The sequence below is a fragment of the Nannospalax galili genome, unplaced genomic scaffold (assembly GCF_000622305.1).
Source record: "Nannospalax galili isolate Female #2095 unplaced genomic scaffold, S.galili_v1.0 scaffold72, whole genome shotgun sequence".
Classification (NCBI taxonomy): domain Eukaryota; kingdom Metazoa; phylum Chordata; class Mammalia; order Rodentia; family Spalacidae; genus Nannospalax; species Nannospalax galili.
In genome coordinates, this window is record NW_008336933.1 from 250,849 (window position 1) to 269,167 (window position 18,319).

Sequence of the window (18,319 nt, forward strand, 5' to 3'; positions counted from 1 at the left end):
TGACATGTGGGGTTAGTGGACAGCCTTGTCTGGTTCCTGATTTCAATGGGAATGCTTCCAGTTTTTCTCCATTTAGAATGATGTTAGCTGTGGGTTTGTTGTATGTGGCTTTAATTATGTTGAGGTATGTTTCCTCCAGTCCAGTTCCCTCTAGGACTTTGAACATAAATGCATGTTGAAGTTTGTTAAAGGCCTGCCTTCTCTGCACATATTGAGATGACCGTGTGGTTCTTGTCTTTGAGCCCATTTATATGATTTATGATGTTTATTGACTTACGTATATTGAACCATCACTGCATCTCTAGGATAAAGCTGACTTGATCATGGTGGATGATCTTTTTGATGTGTGTCTGTATGAGATTTGCAAGTATCTTGTTGAGCATTTTTTCATCTATGTTCATTAAGGATATGGGTCTATAGTTTTCTCTTTTGGTTGTTTCTTTACCTGGCTTTGGTATTAGAATGATGCTGGCTTCATAGAAGGAATTTGGAAGTTCTCCCTGAACAATGTACTTTTCAGTTCTGGGAAATTATTAGCTAAATTATCACAGCAAATAGTGGTGCTCCTCTGTTCTTATTTTTTAGTGATTACAATTCCTTCTTTTATATAAAAGAGCTATGCTTTTTTCTTTAAAAAAAAATGATGCTGTCAGGCTCATGAAATTGTTCTTTGGATAAAAGTACTTGCTGTACAAGCTTGGAGAACGGCGTTCAATCCCTGAAGCCCAAATAAAGGTAGACAGAACTGACTGCCCAAGTTTTTTGACTTTTTCCTGCCCTCTCTCACCCTCTCCTCCACCATCTCTCTCACACACACCCTCAAATAGTAAATTAATAATGTATCATCCAGAATGATTTCATGTTCCAGTTGTTAATCTTGTCTTTGCATTTAAAAATATTTATTTATTTTTAATGTTTTTAATGCGTATGAGTGTTTTGCCTGCATGTATGTAGGTGTACCACATGTTATGCAATGCCCACAGAGGCCAGAAGAGGCCGTCAGATCCCCTGGAACTGGACTTATAATGATGGTTGTTAGCTACCATGTGGGTTCTGGTAACCGAACCTGGGTCCTCTAGAAGAATAGCCAGTGCTTTTAACCACTGACCCATCCTTCCAGCCCTTGTCTTTTTATTTTATGATTTTGCTTTTACAACCTCATTTTGGCTGAGTAGTTTAGTATTTTTCTTAATTTCTTTCATCTGTCTCTTTGCATATATAGATATATTATTTTATTGTTATTTTTCACCCTTACAGTTTGTATTTGTTCCAGCTCTTCTTGGCCCTCAGTCTAGAATTCCTTTTAGAGTTTCCAGGTCTTACTTCAGGATAATTTGGGGAGTATTGCTGATTTAATGATTAATCCATTTAATGACCAGTTTATATCCTGGTCAAGAGCTCCCCCCCTCTTTCTTCCTTCCTTCCTCCCTCCCTCCCTTCTTTCTTTCCTTCTTTCACACAGTTTCTAATAAACTCAAGTAAGAGGGTATCATACTTTTCTTAGCCTCTTTTCAGGAGAGGGTTAGTTCAGTCTTTGGCTTTAAGCAATGAGATTGATGGAAAGTACTCCACAAGAGGGGCATTAGCCATTGTTTCTCCCACAGATGCTTCTAGCCACCAGTGAGTAAATGCTCATAGTCCCCCAGCCACTGTTCTCCCTGTTGATTTTGGTCTTGTCCTGCTCTTAAGTTTCTTGTAGTACTTTTATTTTGTTTTGTATTTGTAACCAAAGGGTGCTTCCTGAGTTTTTCTGGCTCTTGTTGCCGTGCTGTTTCTTACTGCCTTGTCATTCTTGCCTCATTCAGTGTGTCCTCTGGTAATGCTGCTCTTAGGGACTGGGTTAACTGTAAGTTACTAGAGAAAGTCTGCTATTATCCCAACTGGTTTGTCTCAGAATTTTGTATTTGTACATGTAAACTTATTTTTTTTTTTTTTCGGGCTTAGGAAATTGGACTGGAATCTGTTGGAATGCACTACATGCAGTATGTTGCTTTTTGTGTTGCCAAATCATCTGCTGCATCTATAGATTGTACTATATTGCTTTTGAGCTCCACTCAAGAACTGAATTACTGTTTTATAATTTCTCAGACTGGCATTATTCACAGGGGTTGCTCCTATTCTCAGCTGGCTATTGATCGAAACCGACATGTTTTCCTTAATATCCAGTTCATTAAAATACATAATTAAGTTTTGGATATTTTGGATATTTTGTGTAGTTTTGTATGTATATAATAAAATCGAAAATAAATGAAGACTTTTTTTCATCTTAATTTTTAAACTGTTTTTTCGTTTTGTTTTTGAGACTGTCTCCCTGTAGCTCCAGCTGGCCAAGCACTTGTTATGTAGACCAGGCTGGCTTCAATCTCACAGAGATCCACCTGCCCGTTTCCTGAGTGCTGGGATTAAAGGGCACTACCACACCCAGCTAAGCTGATTATTTTTAATTTTTTTAAGATTGTTACCTAAAATCTCCAAAACAATGTCTAACTGTTATAGACATTATGTTGTTCCTGTTTTTAATGGAAATGGCTTCAGTGTTTCACTGTTCATTATCTTGTGTTGTGTATTGGAGTTGGGAAAAAAGTGAGTTATATTTAAGTCACTTTTTATTTACTTTACTGGAGTTTTTATGAGGAATGGTGGCTGAACTTTATCAAATGACATTTAAAATAATGATACAGTTACAGTACTTAGACTTTAACAAACTGGATTCAGTTTGCTGTTTCATTTAGTTTTTGCCCCTAGAGATGTGTTACACTTTCCTGTTTTAACCTTACTAACCTCTGCTGTTAATGTTCATATGCTTTTTAAAATGACTGTGTATTGTCCTGGAAAGCCTTAATTGTCAACATGAAGCCTAGAGTCATCCTAGGAGAGAAGCTTCAATTGAGGAATTGAGATCAGATTCACCTGTGGACATATCTGTGCAGAATTGTCTTAATTATTAATTGGTGTGGAAGGGCCCAGCCCACTGTGGGCAGCACCATCCCTAGGCAGGAAGGTGGTCGTGGGCTGTAGGAGAAAAACTAGCCTCAGGTGTAAAAGCACGTGTGCATACAATGCTTGTTGAGGCCAGAAGAGGGTGTTGGATCCCCTGGAACTGTAGTTACATATGGCTGTTAGCTACCATATGTGTGCTGGGAACCAAACCTACATCCTCTGCAAGTGCAGTACCTGCTGTTAACTGCTGAGACATCTCTTCAGCCCCCTAGAGCACATATCCTAATAGTGACCATTATATATTTCTTTTGTGGAAATTACTTGTTTACATTTTATAGATTAACAAAATCCCCTTGTTTAGGTAGATTTTTGTAATTTTGCTCAGTTTTTGGAAACCATCATATAGAAACCTGAAGGAATATTTTTTAGTGTTATCTTATTAACTGTTTCAAATATTTTTGCACAGGGGCTGGGGAGACATAGCTCAGGGATTAAGAGCACTGACTGTTGTTGCACAAAACCTGGGTTTGGTTCTCAGCACCCACATGTGGGCTAGCAACCATCCATAAGTTCAATTCCAGGAGCTCTGATTGCCTCTTCTGGCCTCCAAGGACATTCCAGGCACATGCGCCCTTACATACATGAAGGTAAAACACTCATATACCTAAAATAAAAGTAAAGTAAATGAATAAATTAAAACATATTTTTGTTCGAATTTGATGTTTTTTTCCCCAAGAGCTCATTCTCTTTATTGTGCTGTAAAGTTTCACTGTCTTTTTGAAGTATTTAACATTTCTTTGTATTTAACATTTTCCCCCCACAAGTTCTATACTTGTTTTGATAAGTTGTAATCCTAAATAATTATTTGCAAAGATGATGAAAAGATTCTTAATACCATATACTTGCTCTATATAATACTGTTTCATTGTGACGTTTTCATGTGTGTATACACACACACACACACACACACACACACAAACATATATAAAATGTATTTTGGTGGTACTTACCCCTGCCCTCTCTTGCCTCACTCCCACCTTGTTGATCTGCCTCCTCTTTCCAGTCTGTTCTTCTATTTTATTGTGTTGTTTTTGTTTGTTGTTGCTGTTTTATTTGAGACAGGGTCTCACTATGTAGCCCTGACTGACTTGGAATTAGGTATATGGACTAGGCTAGCTTCAAATTCAGAGATCCATCTGCCTCTGCCTCCTGAGTGCTGGAATTAAAGGTGCCACTACTGACTTCTCCCTCCTGTTTTTTTCTCTTTTTTTTTTTGATAGGTGACCCAATGAGTTTAATTAAATTTGCTTATAAGAACATGGGTAAAGCATTCCAGGAGCATAGGTAACCTAAACCAGTACTACATCACTGAAGAAAATGTCTCCTAGGTTGAGAAGTCAACTCAATGGGTAAAGTGATTGCTATGTATATAACAACCTGAATTCAGATCCCCAGCACCAGTGTAAAAACTGGGCATGGTTGCTCATATCTCCAGTGCTGGGAGACTGAGACAGGCAGATTCTGGAACTCACTGTCCAACCACTTGAGCGAAAATGGTAAGCTTTAAGTTCAGTGAAGAGACTGTCTCAAAAAATAAAGAGTGATAGGGGGAGACACCATCATTTCTTTTCTTTTTCCTTTTTTTGGGGGGGGCAGGGTCTTTTTGAGACAGGGTCTCCCTGTAGCCCCAGCTACCCTGGAACTCACTATGTAGACCAGGCTGGCCTTGAACTCAAAGAGATCCGCCTGCCTCTGCCTCCCAAGTGCTGGGATTAAAAGCGTTCACCACCACGCCTGGCTCATTTATTTTCTTGATGATAGCATTCTGACTGGGGTGAGAAAGAATCTCAGAGTATTTATAATTTGCATTTCCTTTATGAATAAGAGCATTAAAACCCTATGAAGTGTTTATTGACCATTTGTGCTCCTATTGAGAATCTCTTCAAGTTTTGTAGCCCATTTTTGGATGGGTTTTCTTATTTAATTTTCTTAGTTCTTTGTGTATTCTATGTTAATCTTCTGTCAGATGTATAGCTGGCAGAGATTTCTCTCCCTTCCTATAGACTGCTCAATTAACGGTTTCCTTTGCAATATGGAAGCTTAATTTTATGAGGGCCCATTTGTCTGTTGTTGACTTAACTTCCTGAATGACTAGAGTTTCCATTCAGAAAGTCCTTGCCTCTCCTACACCCATATCATGTTTTCCCTCCTTTTTCCTCTAGCATTTTCAGTTTCAGGTCTTATGTTGAGGTCTTTGATCCATTTGGATTTGATTTTTGTGCACGGTGGGAAATAAGGATTTAGTTTTCACTACTCTACATGTAGATACCCAGTTCCCTAAGTGTCATTTGTTAAAGAGGCTGTCTTTTCACCAGTGAATATTTTTTGATATCTTTGTCAAAAACCAGGTGGCTGTAGCTATGTGGATTTGTATCTGGATCTTCTATTCTGTCCCATTGATTGACATGTCTGTTTTTTGCGCTTTTACCATGTTATTTTTGTTTCTGTGGCTCTGTAGTATAACTTACGATCAGGAATGGTGGTAATATCAAGTGTTACGCTTGCTCAGGATTGCTTTGGCTATCTGTTGTAGTTACTTTACACATTGCTAGGACAATATCTGACAAAAGCAACCTAAGGAAGCAATGGTTTATTTTGGCTTATATAGTTTGAAATTACCATCCCTCATGGAGGAGAAATCATGGCAGCAGGAACTTGAGGTGGCTAGTGACATGTTATACACAGTCAGGAAGCCCAGAGAGATGAGTACTCAGCTCACTTTCTCATTTTTATTTAGTTTAGGACCCCCAGCCCATGGAGAGTTGCTGCCCATGGTGGGTGGATCTTTCTATGGTCAATTAACCTAATTTAGATAATTCTTCATCTGTGTGCTTCATCTCCTAAGTGATTCTAGGTCCCATCAAGTTGAGACTGTTTGGCAAACATTGTAGAGTAAAGTCTTCCGAACTACCAGATGAATTTAAGAAAGATTTTTCTACTTCTGTGAAGAATGATATTGGGATTTTAATAGGAATTGCATTGAATCTCTAGATTGCTTTTGGTTAAGAAAGCCATTTTTACATATTGATTCTTCCAGTCCATGAGCATGGGAGGTCTTTCTGTCTTCTAGTGTCTTCAGTTCTTCTCTTGATGTTTTTGTTTTGTTTGTTTGGTTTTTGTTGTTGTTTTTTTTTAAGTTTCCTAGGCTGGTGAGATGGCTCAGTGGATAAAGGTGCTTGCTGCCAAGATACATAAAAATAAATGCATAGCTGGGTGTGGTGGTGTACGCCCTTAATCCCAGCACTCGGGAGGCAGAGGCAGGTGGATCTCTGTGAATTCAAGGCCAACCTGGTCTACATTGTGAGTTCCAGGACAGCTGGCACTACCCGGAGACCCTGTCTCAAAAAGAAATAAATAAATAAATAAATAAATAAATAAATAAATAAATAAATAAATAAATAAATAGTAAAAAAGTCATTTTTGTTATAAAGGTCTGTCATTTCAGTTTTTTCCAAGATATATTTGTGTGTATTTATGTGTTTGCTGCAATCGTGAATGGACTTGTTTCTCTGATTTCTTTCTCAGCATGTTTGCTGTTGGTTAGGAAGGCTTCTGATTTTTTTGTTTGTTAATTTTGTATCTTGCCACTTGTAGAGTTTATCAGCTCTAGCAGTTTTCTGGTGGAGTCTTCAGAATCTCTTATGTGTAGAGATTTATAGCCTCTATAAATAAGGACGATTTGACTTCTTTTCCTATTTATGTCCCATTTGTTTGCTTCTTTTGTCTTCCTGCCCTAGCTAGACTTCCAGTACTGACTCGAGTGGAGAAGGTGGATACCCTTGTTTTATTACTGATTTTAATGAAAAAGCTTGGAGTTCCCCCCCGCTTATGTGGTTATGTGTTGGGTATATTGCTTATGATATATAGTTGAGTTACTCCTTGTATTCCTAGTTTCTTCAAGACTTTTATCATGAAGGAATATTTGGTTTTGTCAGAAGCCTGTTCATCTGTTGAGATATTATGATCTCTGTCCTTAAGTCCATTTATGTAATTTATAATACTTATAGAGTTTTATCCAAACACCCCTTCATCTCTGTAATAATGACAACTTGATCGTGATGAATGACTTTTGACATTTTCTTGAATTCAGTTTTCAAGTATTTTGCTGAGATTCTTTTATATGTATGTTAACAGGGAAATCGGTCTTTAATTTTCTTTTTATTATAGCTTTATCTGATTCTGATAGGGTAATATTGGCTTCATTAAAAATAATTTTTCTTCCTTTCCAGTTTTATAGAGCGGTTTGTGAAACATTGGTGTTAGTTCTTTGAAGGTTCTGGTAGAATTCAGCAGTGAATCTTACTTATATGGGCCTGGACTTTTATAAGTTGGGAATGGGGGCAGATCTCCCCATAGCCCTAGCTGGCCTAGAACTCACTGTGTAGCTAACCTGGATCTCAGAGGTCTTGCCTCTGCCTCCCAAGTGCTATAATTAAAGGTTTGCACCACCATGCCTGGTGGGAGATTTTTTAAATTAAAAATATCTTATTATGTTTATTTGGGGGAGTGTTATTGTGATGATCAGAAGACAGCTTGCAGGGATTAGTTTTCTCCTTCCACCATGTGGATCTTGGGGATTAAACTCAAGTTGTCATGTTGACCCCAAGCACCTTTGCCCACTGAGCATCTCACTGGCTCTGGAAGATTTCTTTTTACCACTGTTCCTGTCACATTGCTTGCTGTAGAGCTGTTTGAAGTATTTATCTCATTTTAGTTTAATTTTGGTAGGTCATATGTATGTAGAAATTTATCCATATCATTTAGATTTTTTTTCCAGTTTAGTGGAATATATAATGTTTTTAAGGTGTGTCTTTGATTTTTCTGCATTACATTGGTATCTGTTATAATGACTTCCTTTTCTTTTTCTTCCCTTTTTTTTGGTTTTTTGGTTTGAAGAAATTTAATTTTTATAATAGTCAAACAGTCTTGTGTAGACATATAGACTCTTCTATCCCAAAGCTTCCATCCAGCTGCCTTTTAAACAGCACATGGAGCATGTCCCCTGCTGCCATGGGAGTCCTTGAACTTTAAGAGAAATATCTACCTAGACTAAAAGAAAAGTTTCATTAAGTAAGGAAATCCCTTGCTATTTACCTTATAACTTATTAGGTGGTAAGGTTCTGAACAGTTATCACTGTAGCCTTGAACTCAAAAGCAGTCATCTTGCCTCAGACTCCCATGCTGGGATTATAGGTATGAACCGCACCTCAGAAACTTTGTATTTTTGCATATTCACTATAATAAAAATTGCCCTACTAGGGCAATGGTAGAACACATGAGACATTGGGTTAAATCACTAGCACCACCTTCTATCTTGTAACTCTACAATCATGGTAGACAAATGGGTATAAAGTGTAAGACTATTGTAGCCAGATACATCAGATAGGAGCGAAAGACTTTGATTGTTCATCAGTGTAAATCTGCTGAACTATGTATATCACCACTTCTTTTTCATCTGTAGATTTGTTGATCTCTGTCTTTTCAAAGAATAATCTCTTCGTTTAATCCATTCTTTATTAATTAGTTTTATTTCACTAATTTCTACCTTGATCTTTTTTTTTTTTTTTTTAATCTTTTTGAGACAGGGTCTCCCTGTGGCCCCAGCTGGCCTGGAACTCAGAGATGTGCCTGCCTCTGCCTCCCAAATGCTGGGATTAAAGGTGTACACCACCATGCCCGGCTTTCTGCCTTGATCTTAATGGCCTCTTTCCATGTACTGATTATAATTTTGGCCTGTTGTTTTTTTCAAAGCCCTGAGGTGTATTGTGAAATTACTTATTTGAGATCTCTCAGAGTTCTTTTTTTGGGGGTGGGGGGCGGCGGAGGTGGGGGCATTGGTTTTGTTTTTGGAGACAGGATCTCACAATGTAGTTCTGGATGGCCTGAAACTCCCTGTATAGTTCAGGCTGGCTTCAGACTTAAAGAGATTTGCCTGGCTCTGCCTCTCAAAGTGGTGGGATTAAAAGTGTGTGCCATCACACCCAACCCCAGATTTCTTAATGTTCACACTTAGAGTATGTATATAGGCTCATGCATGCCATTGCAAGTGTGTGGATGAGGTCATAGGACAACTTGCAGGAGTTGATTCTCTCTACCACGTTGATCCCAGAGATTGAACTCAGGTCATCAGGTTAGGCACGAGTGCCTTTACCCACTGATTCCTGGTTCCTACTAATATTTTTTAATGTATTTGTAAGTGATTACAAATAGTAGTAGTTTACTGGGGATCTGGGTTTTATTGCTACTTAATAATGTTTTTTGTTGCTGTGTAATAAATGGTAATAACATTTTTGTAGCTACTTAGGAGCTTCAGTTTGGGCTTGGTTCTCATCGTCTTTGAGAGTGTTTAACAAGTTGTACATCTGTGATTTTAATAACCTGTATTTCCTTCCTTTTGTTCTGCTCCAACAGTTACATGGGAATTGGTCTTTCTGCTCAAGGTGTGAACATGAATAGACTACCAGGTATATTTATACTTGAATTACAGTATTATACTTTTATGACTGACTCTTTTTGGTTAAAAATGTCAGGAAATTGAAATAGGTAAAAGATACTGATTTTTTTGTATTTTTGATCTATATTATGAATTCTAAGTGAAATTTAATGTACTTAAATTTCATAAAACTTACGTAGCATGTATACCTCTGGTTTTCCTTTTTTATGTCTTGGTACTTTTAATTTCAAGTGCATACATATATCAGCCACTTTTTGCGGGGAGAGGGGGTGTCCTTTTTGAGATAGGGCTTCCCTGTAGTCCCAGCTGGCCTGGTACTCACTATGTAGACCACATTGACCTCTATCTCACAGAGATCTGCCTGCCTCTGCTAGAACTAGAACTAGTGTTAGAACAAGGCATGCACCACCATGCCTGGCTTGAAATATTTTAATATGACTGTTTCTATCTTTCTATTTATCTTCCATTTAAAGGTCATATTCCTGACCTTTAACCTGTCTTTAATTGTTTAGTGTTGTAGGAGTACAGGTGAATAGCAAAACTGACTCAGGAATATATGGCCTGAAATAATTGAATTGATTCTTGATAACCATTTAGCAGAAGAAATTGATTCTGGGATCATAACTTCTGTTTGCTGATGTTAAAAATTAATGTTGGGGGAAATTTCTTGATGTAAGATGACCTATACAGAACTGTGTGAAGATCATTGAGACAGGAACACATCAAACCAATACCTTGTCATTCGATTGTAACCTTGTGACTTGATTGTGCCTTTTTTGCTAAAAGTTAAGAGATTTTAAATGAGATTTTAATGATTTAAAATGGTCCCCTTAGAAATAGGAATGTTTGCTGTTGTAGAAAGACTACCAGTTAGGTGACTTTTACATTTGGATCACAGCCTTGAGAAATTGTGGTGACTGAACAATTATAACTTGTTATTAAAATGAAAGTGAAATTCATTTGATAAATTAGCTAAAGAAGCAATGCATGGAAAGTCCTGTCCTGCTGTGGATGTTGTATTTGTATTTATGTTTTCTGGTAGGAAGCCTTTCTCTTCAGTATTTCTTTCAGTGTTCCAGGTGGTGTATTTATTTTTTCAGATGTTGTAAACAACACTAACTACATAGTGTAATAGTTGAGACTTTAAATGTACATCTGGCAGTTTTATGTTATCTGTTTTACTACTCTGGCTTATCTTAACAATGTTAGTGAATATGTACTGCTGAGGAGCCTTGCTTTTCATTGTAAATATACTGAACATTTTTCTTCAGGTTGGGATAAACATTCATATGGTTACCATGGGGATGATGGACATTCGTTTTGTTCTTCTGGAACTGGACAACCTTATGGACCAACGTTTACAACTGGTGATGTCATTGGCTGTTGTGTCAATCTCATCAACAATACCTGCTTTTATACCAAGAATGGACATAGTTTAGGTACTGAGATACTGTATTGCATGCAAAATACCCAAATATTGTGATTATTGAACTTCATGCATGGCAGTTAGGTTTATTATGTGGTTGTGTTTTATGGATAGATACCTCTGGAAATAGCTTTTTATTCTGCCATCTGGATGTCAAGGAAATGGTGAAAATTTGTATTCTGTGAAGGTCACCCTGTATCATGTATATAGGAGTAACAATACTCATTTCTGAGCTGTTCTGGTGATAGAAACATCAAGTTTTGCTTGAAGAAAATCTTTCATTATGGCCTAGTTCTCTAACAGCTGCAATAAAAAAGACTGTCTTAGGATAGTGTGGGGCACAGTTAAAAAGGAATAGACAGGCCAGTGCCTCTAGTAAGTGAACAGTGTGGATATATTAAAATTAGAACTGCTCACAACGATGGTTAAAGGATGGTGTCTGTAAGACCATTTGTAGCATGGAGCAGAATTAAGTAGATAACAACTAAGCATAAAAGACAAATGAGCAAATAAATATGTTAATGAAACTTGAAGAAACCATGCATTGCAAGAGTAATAGGAAATTAAAGGTTTTAACTGAATGTGCATGTGCTCATTACTGCTTCAAATTTAAAATTGTATATAATTGTTATATTTTCTTAAAAGTCTTTCCCCTATTTTTAAAAGATTTTTATTTCATTTATGTGCATGCATGCATTTACGTGAATGTATGCCGTGTGTGTGTGTGTGTGTGTGTGTGTGTACCAGCAGAGACCAGAAGAGAACATTGGCTCCCCTGGAGCTGAAGTAAATGGTGGTTGTGAGCCACCTGATAGGGTGCTGAGAGCTAAGCTCAGGTCCTCTGGAATATCAGGAAGTGCTCTTAGCTGCCGAGCCATCTATCCAGCCTTCCCTTTCTTTTTAAATTACAGAAAATATAAAAAGATGCTTTTACTGTTGGGAAAATCATAGACTTAGAGCAGATTATTTCTAATGTGCTGAAGTGAGTAAGAACAAAAATGAAATAACCTTAGAGGCAGAAGCTCTGTTCCGCTTCTGCATAGTATTTGAAAGTTAGACTGCTTATTCATATAATAGATGTTCTTTAATGTAACACAAATGCTGTTTCTGTCATTTCATTTAGAATTTAGAAAATTCTAGATTTCTGTCTGCATTGCAGCAGGTTTCTGTGGTATCTCAGCACGATCCTTATGTAGTCTTTTTTATATTTATGTTCAGCTTAGTATTTTTACTTAGGTGTTTTTAATTCTGAAGCACTCCTCTTTTATCTGATTTAAAGGTTATCACATGTCCACAGAAACCCTTATGTTCTCAATGTAGCATGTTAATGATTCCATGCACATTATATGTCATATATAATATGTCATATAACATACATCATACAACATATATGTCATATATCTGGTCTTGAATGTATTGGCTGCTTAAAATGTTGGAGACCGTAAACTTAAGAGAAGCCTACTTTGAGGTTTGACAGCTCAAAAATGCAAAGAGACATTTTTAGAAAACCACAATTAGCCTTTTTAACACTAATTTTTTAAACTTTTCAGAGAAGAAATTTTATTTTGGGAGATGGGAAGATCACAGGTGATGTGATATTTTTTCCTATTAGATTTTCACAAACATTTAAATCAAATCTTTTCATTGAATAAGAAAGCCAGTTTAAAAGGTAAGATGCTTAAGAAAAGGGTACCTAATGAAATTACATTCTAATTTTCAGTAAATTTGAAATGTTTGATGGTATTCATAAATTTAATAAATATTGAGTACATAGATATTAATAGTTGTCAGTGAGAGTTCCCCAGTCAGACTTGACTAGGTTCCCATGGCATGTGACCTTAGGCAAGTTACTTAGCCATTTCTAAGTTTACGAAAGCAGGGTTCTTTCAGAGTATAATACCTACCACATTAACAAACTAAAATGATGCATGAAAAATGTTTAGATTATTGCCTGGCACATAGTAAATATATAGTGGTATTTTCAAAGCCTCTGCTAGGCTCTGGGCTAGGTGACAGTGATGGAGTGATGACTGGTATGCAGAAATCAGTTCTGGGAACGAAGGTTAGAAGCCACAGCCAGAGCTGCCGCCTGCCTATTTTTAAAATCAAGATTCACTTGACACAGCTACCCATTCATTTATGTGTCTGCCTTCTATGGCTGCTTTCCTGGTACAATGGTAGAGTTGGACAGCTGTGACACAGACTATGACCTGAAAAGCAGAAAATACTGAGTATTTGATCCTGACAGGAAAGGTATGCATGCTATTGGTCTGGCTTCTAGAAGATGAAATGCTACTCAATTTCTGTTTCCTGTGCTTCCCAAGGGAGTGTGGAGGGGATAATTTCTACTTGAAAGCTGGAACGTTTTTCTTTCTGTTTCATTCAGGGTTTTCATAATTAAACAAGTGCTTGCTATATAGAGAGATGCAGACATTTTTATTTGGAAAAAATAAGAGAGACAAGCAGAGAGGTTAACTTAATTTGAAAAAAAATTACTGTACTTTTATTGAATATCATTAGTTCAAAATCACGTTTCAGAAACCTTGACAAATTAGGAAATATTGAAAATGTGTTTCTATGTAAAATTCAAATAGTTACACCACTTGCTAATACGGCAACTTTTTGTGGCCAGAACCACATAGCTTATGATGGCAAATGCCCCCAAAATGTTGTTCTCTAGAAATAATTTGAATATTAAATTAGATTGCTTGGTAAAAAGTGACAATTTTAGTAATTAGTGACAAATAATTTTTGCTAAAACGATATAAATTTAGATAGTCCTGTTATAAATACTTATCGTTGAGAAAAATAATTGGGCTGCATTACAAAAAATATTAAAAATGTATAGGCATGTTGCTGGACATGGTGGCGCACACCTTTAGTCCCAGTACTCGGGAGTACTCTGTAAGTTCAGGGCCAGCCTAGCCTGGTCTACATTCTGAGTTCCAGGCAAGCTGGGACTACAGGGAGACCCTGTCTCAGAAAGACCCCCCCCCCAAAAAAAAGTATAGTCATGTTCTGTTAAAATGCCTATTTATCATAACTCTTATTTTCTATATTAATTTTCTGAAGATTTTGGAATAAATTTTTACATGTGGCTCCTAATCACTTTAAATGAAACTAAAATATAATCAGAATGTTTTATATGGAATAATAAAAACAAAACCCCTCCAGCTTTGCTTTCCTTTTGACAGATGAACATATTTACTAATTTGCAAAATTCATAAAAATAGGGATAGTTTTACCAACTGCAAAGCATTATTTTACATATTTAAAAAATTCTATCACAAGTTGAGTATCCTTTATTTAAAATGCTTAGAACCAGAAACATTTTAGATTTTGAATTTTAGAATATTTATGTGTACTTGATGAGATAACCTGGGGATAGACCCAGTGTTAACAAGAGATCCATTCATGTTTTATATTTATTTTATAAACACAACCTAAAAGTAATATTATACCATATTTTTAGTATGCTTGCATTTTGAATATGGCCTATCACTTGAGTAGTTCAAGTGGAGTTTTATACTTGCAGCATCATTAGTTTTAGAGATTATATTTTCAGATCAGGGATGTTCAGCCTGCAGCAGAGTCAGATAGCTTGGGTCAGCTTGGTTTTCCGTTGGTACAGCATAATAATAGAACCTCAAGTGGGAAGAGACCTAAGAAATACTGAACAGAAATGCTCTTAGGTTTCGAATATTTGTCAAAACAGGAGAGGTGCTGGTGGTGGGGTGGGGTTTTTTTGTTATTGTTTTTGTTTTTAAGGTATGTGAAAACTGAGATTAACTAATACAACTAAAGCAAAGTAATACAACTTTGCTTTTATTCTAGACCTAATCTTTTAAAACTGGTCAGTGAGATACTACAGAAATACCAGGTTCATTTATTACATTATTTTCAATTCAGATGTAAACAGTTGAAAGGTTATTCTTTTTGGCATGCAACAGACTTACTCCAGCACCATAGCTCTTGTCCCAGCTGTATTTGGCACAGGGCTGTGTTGGAACTCCTGTCAGGCATTCAGGAGCCCTTCAAGGAGGAATTGATTTATCCCTCCTCAGAGTAGTCACAAGTTATTTAAGAATGTGCTTTTATGTTTTCTTTTGTATCTCTTTTTGAGATGATTCTCACCTTATAGCCCAGGCTGGCCTCAGATTTGAGGTCCGCATGCCTCTTCTTCCTGGGTGCTAGGACAATAGGCATGCATTACTACCACACCCTGTCAAGAAACCTTTTTTAAAAAAGAAGTACTATATCTTTTTCTTTAAATGGAAAACATCTTTTCCTTCTACCCAAAGTGGTTTTATTTTTTTGTTTTTGGAGACAGGGTCTCACAAGTTCAGTTCAAATTTGCTATGTGGCTAGGGATGACCTCGAATTCTGCTCTTGCCTCTAACTCTGGAGTCCTGGGACTACAGGCATGCACCATGATGCTCAGCCCCAAACTAAAGTTTTTTTTTTTTTTAAAGCTAAATCTAGATGAGCATTAAGTAATGCGAATTAGATAGCAACTTGAGAGTAAAACAATCAAGTCTGACATTTTTGCCACCAGTTTTCTTCTGTGATTCCTCATTTAACTCTGAAGGTTTATGACCATTTTAAAAATCCCGAGTCAATGCCAGTTAACTAGAAATAAAATTCGTGTGTGATCATCAGGGCTGATGTTTTCAATAGCACAGCATTCACCCAGGTATAGATTAGCATTCCTGAGAAAGAGTAGACGCTGCTCTTTCCTCCCTTTGCTGTCCTCTCACTTTGCTTTAGTTGGCTGTTTAGCTTTGCACTTTTGAAAACGTTGCTAACGCCTCTCTTTTTTCTTTGTAGGTATTGCTTTCACCGACTTGCCGGTAAGACACTTTTTTAAAAAGATGTTCTGCATTCCTAATTAAAAGTGGAAAGAACTAGAGCTAGACATGTGTTAAAGTCTCGCTCACACATGCTTATATGTCATGCATAGAATATTCTGGATCTTCAGAAATTAAGTTCCAACTTGCACTGGATCTTGTTGCACTAGCAAAAATAAGATTACCCTTTTTTCTTTGTTTGCAGAGTGGACCTGAGGCCTCCTGTGTAGTAAGCACTCTGCCGTCGTTGAGCAGTCACCTCACCCTAGAACTCTTTTTCTTGTCACTGTGCATTCATTCAAAATGTGTTTCGTGGGTATTTTTGAACTTTTCAGCAGAGTGTTATCATTTCTTTATCTAGGGTGTATTAGAAGCCTCCTGTGTGGCAGGTGCTCTGCTTTGATACATTAGTTGGCAAACCGGTAGTAAAGCTTTCTGGGTTTTTTTGTTTTTTTGAGATTATAGTTCTAAGCTAGGGAAACTAGAAAGTGAATAGTACCAGAAAAAAAAATTGAAAGAAATAAGCAGTGTTAAAGATGGGACAGAATTGTACTGGCTGCTCACTTTTGCTCAAAGTGGGACTTTTGGCAAAATAAGGGAGTTAGTGGATTTTTAGGATAAGAGTGTTCCAAACAGAAGGAAGAAAAGTGATTAACCAGAGGATAAGAAATAGGATTTGGGGGCTGGAGAAATGGCTCAGCAGTTAAGAGCACTGACTGCTCCTGTAGAGGATCCAGGTTTGATTCCCAGCACCCACATGGTGGCTACGAACTGTCCTTAACTCTAGTTCCAGGGGAATCCGAAGCCCTCTTCTGACCTCTGCAGCATTGATTGCACGACATGGGTGCACTCACACACATGCAGGCAATACACTCATACACATTTAAATATATCTATCTATCTATCTATCTATCTATCTATCTATCTATCTATCTATCTATATATACATATATATATATATATGAAGGATTTGGGGGCAGGATAGATGACTTACTGTTTCAGAGCACATACTGCTTTCAGAGTACTAGAATTTGGTTCCCAGCACCTATGTTGTATAGCTCATAACCACCTATAACTCCAGCTCCAAGGGATCTGATGCTCTCTTCTGGCCTCCATTGTACTCAACTGCGTGTATACACATACATACTCAAACTCAGATAAGTAATAAAATAAAAAGAAAAAGAGGCTTGAGAGATGGTTTAGCAGTTAAGAGCACTAGCTGCTCTTGTAGAGGACCCAGGTTTGATTCCCAGCACCCACATGGAGGCTAATAAAACTGTAACTCTAGTTCCAGGGGATCTGACGCCCTCTTCTGACTTATGTGGGCATTGCATGACGCAGGTGCACTTACATGCAACACTCCTACAGATAAAATTTAAATTAAAATACAGTTTTTTAAAAAGACGATTTGACTTTAATTTGGTGTGCCTGAGGAGCTGAAAGATGGAGATGGGGTCACCTGATGACAAGAAGGCACTATGTAGGTGGAACATAGTTGCTTTGTTTTTTGTTTTGTTTTGTGTGAGGGGATCAAACTCAAGATTCTTGTACATGCTAGTTAAATGCTTTAGCACTGAGCTACACTCTCAGTTCTTAGTTTTGTTTTTTAGGAGGCAGTCTCCCCCCTGTTGCTCAGTCTGTCCCCCAAACTTCTGGGTTCAAGTAATTCTCCTGCCCTAACTTCTCTAGTAGACATCGCACTTGGCTTAGATAGAACAGCTTTTGATGGGGATGATGAGTAATTTAGTTTGGAGTAAGTTAAGAGTCAATTATGCAGTTGTTTTGCAAGATTGAAATTAAAAGAGAATTATCTCTTTCTAGAGAGATGATTCACTGGTGAAGAGCACCAGCTGCTCTTGCAGAGGACCTGTTTGGTTCCCAGCACCCACATAGCAGCTAAGAACAGTTTGTAACTCCAGTTGCAAGGGGACCTGATGCCCTCTTCTGACCTCTGTGGGCATTACATGACATGGGTGCACTTATACATATGCAGGTGGTACACTCATACACATAAAATAAAAATAATATTTTTAAAAAGAGAATTATGTCAGGCATGGTGGTACACGCCTTTAATCCCAAGCACTCAGGAGGCAGAGGCAGGTGGATCTGTTGGAGTTCAAGGCCAGCCTGGTCTCCATAGCAAATCCAGGCCAGCTAAGGCTACAAGGAGACCCTGTCTCAAAAAGACGAGAGAGAGAGAGAGACAGAGACAGAGACCGAGAGACAGAGAAATTATCGGCCTATAATGAAAATTTAGGAGTCATTGACATTTAGGTGTTACTTAAACTCATAAAACTGCTCGCAAACAGCATGGAAGTGTATGTAGGCATAGAAGGGAAGTGGACTGTGTTCTAGGGCATGCTGGGTTTGGGAGAAAAGGAGGAACTAGCAAAAGAAGTTGATAGGCAGTCAGGGAGGTATGGAAGACTAGGAATTAATCTGAAAGCCGGGTAAAGATGTCCATTGGATGAGAAGCAGTCAGCATCAGCATCAGTGCTGTGGTGAATCATGTCATGTCAGGACCACGAGCTGACTATTGCAGTTAGTAGAGTGGAGGCCGCTGGCAATGGTGGCAAGGAACTTTCAGCAGAG

General features: G+C 37.6%; 1 protein-coding gene and 1 non-coding gene across 2 annotated transcripts in view; one reads left to right on the plus strand and one right to left on the minus strand.

Moving 5' to 3' along the window:
- Ranbp9 (RAN binding protein 9) overlaps positions 1–18,319 on the plus strand; it is a gene marked incomplete at its 5' end in the record, with an annotated part of 100,634 nt that overhangs the window by 50,160 nt on the left and 32,155 nt on the right. Inside the window, 3 exons of the mRNA XM_008831678.1 lie at positions 9,412–9,464; positions 10,726–10,893; positions 15,708–15,730. Of these exons, the coding sequence (XP_008829900.1) occupies positions 9,412–9,464; positions 10,726–10,893; positions 15,708–15,730 (244 nt within the window). The remainder of the gene's footprint in view (positions 1–9,411; positions 9,465–10,725; positions 10,894–15,707; positions 15,731–18,319) is intronic.
- On the minus strand, positions 8,371–8,453 carry LOC115070119. The gene has a single exon (XR_003849325.1). It is a non-coding gene; the product is annotated as a small nucleolar RNA snR60/Z15/Z230/Z193/J17 (small nucleolar RNA).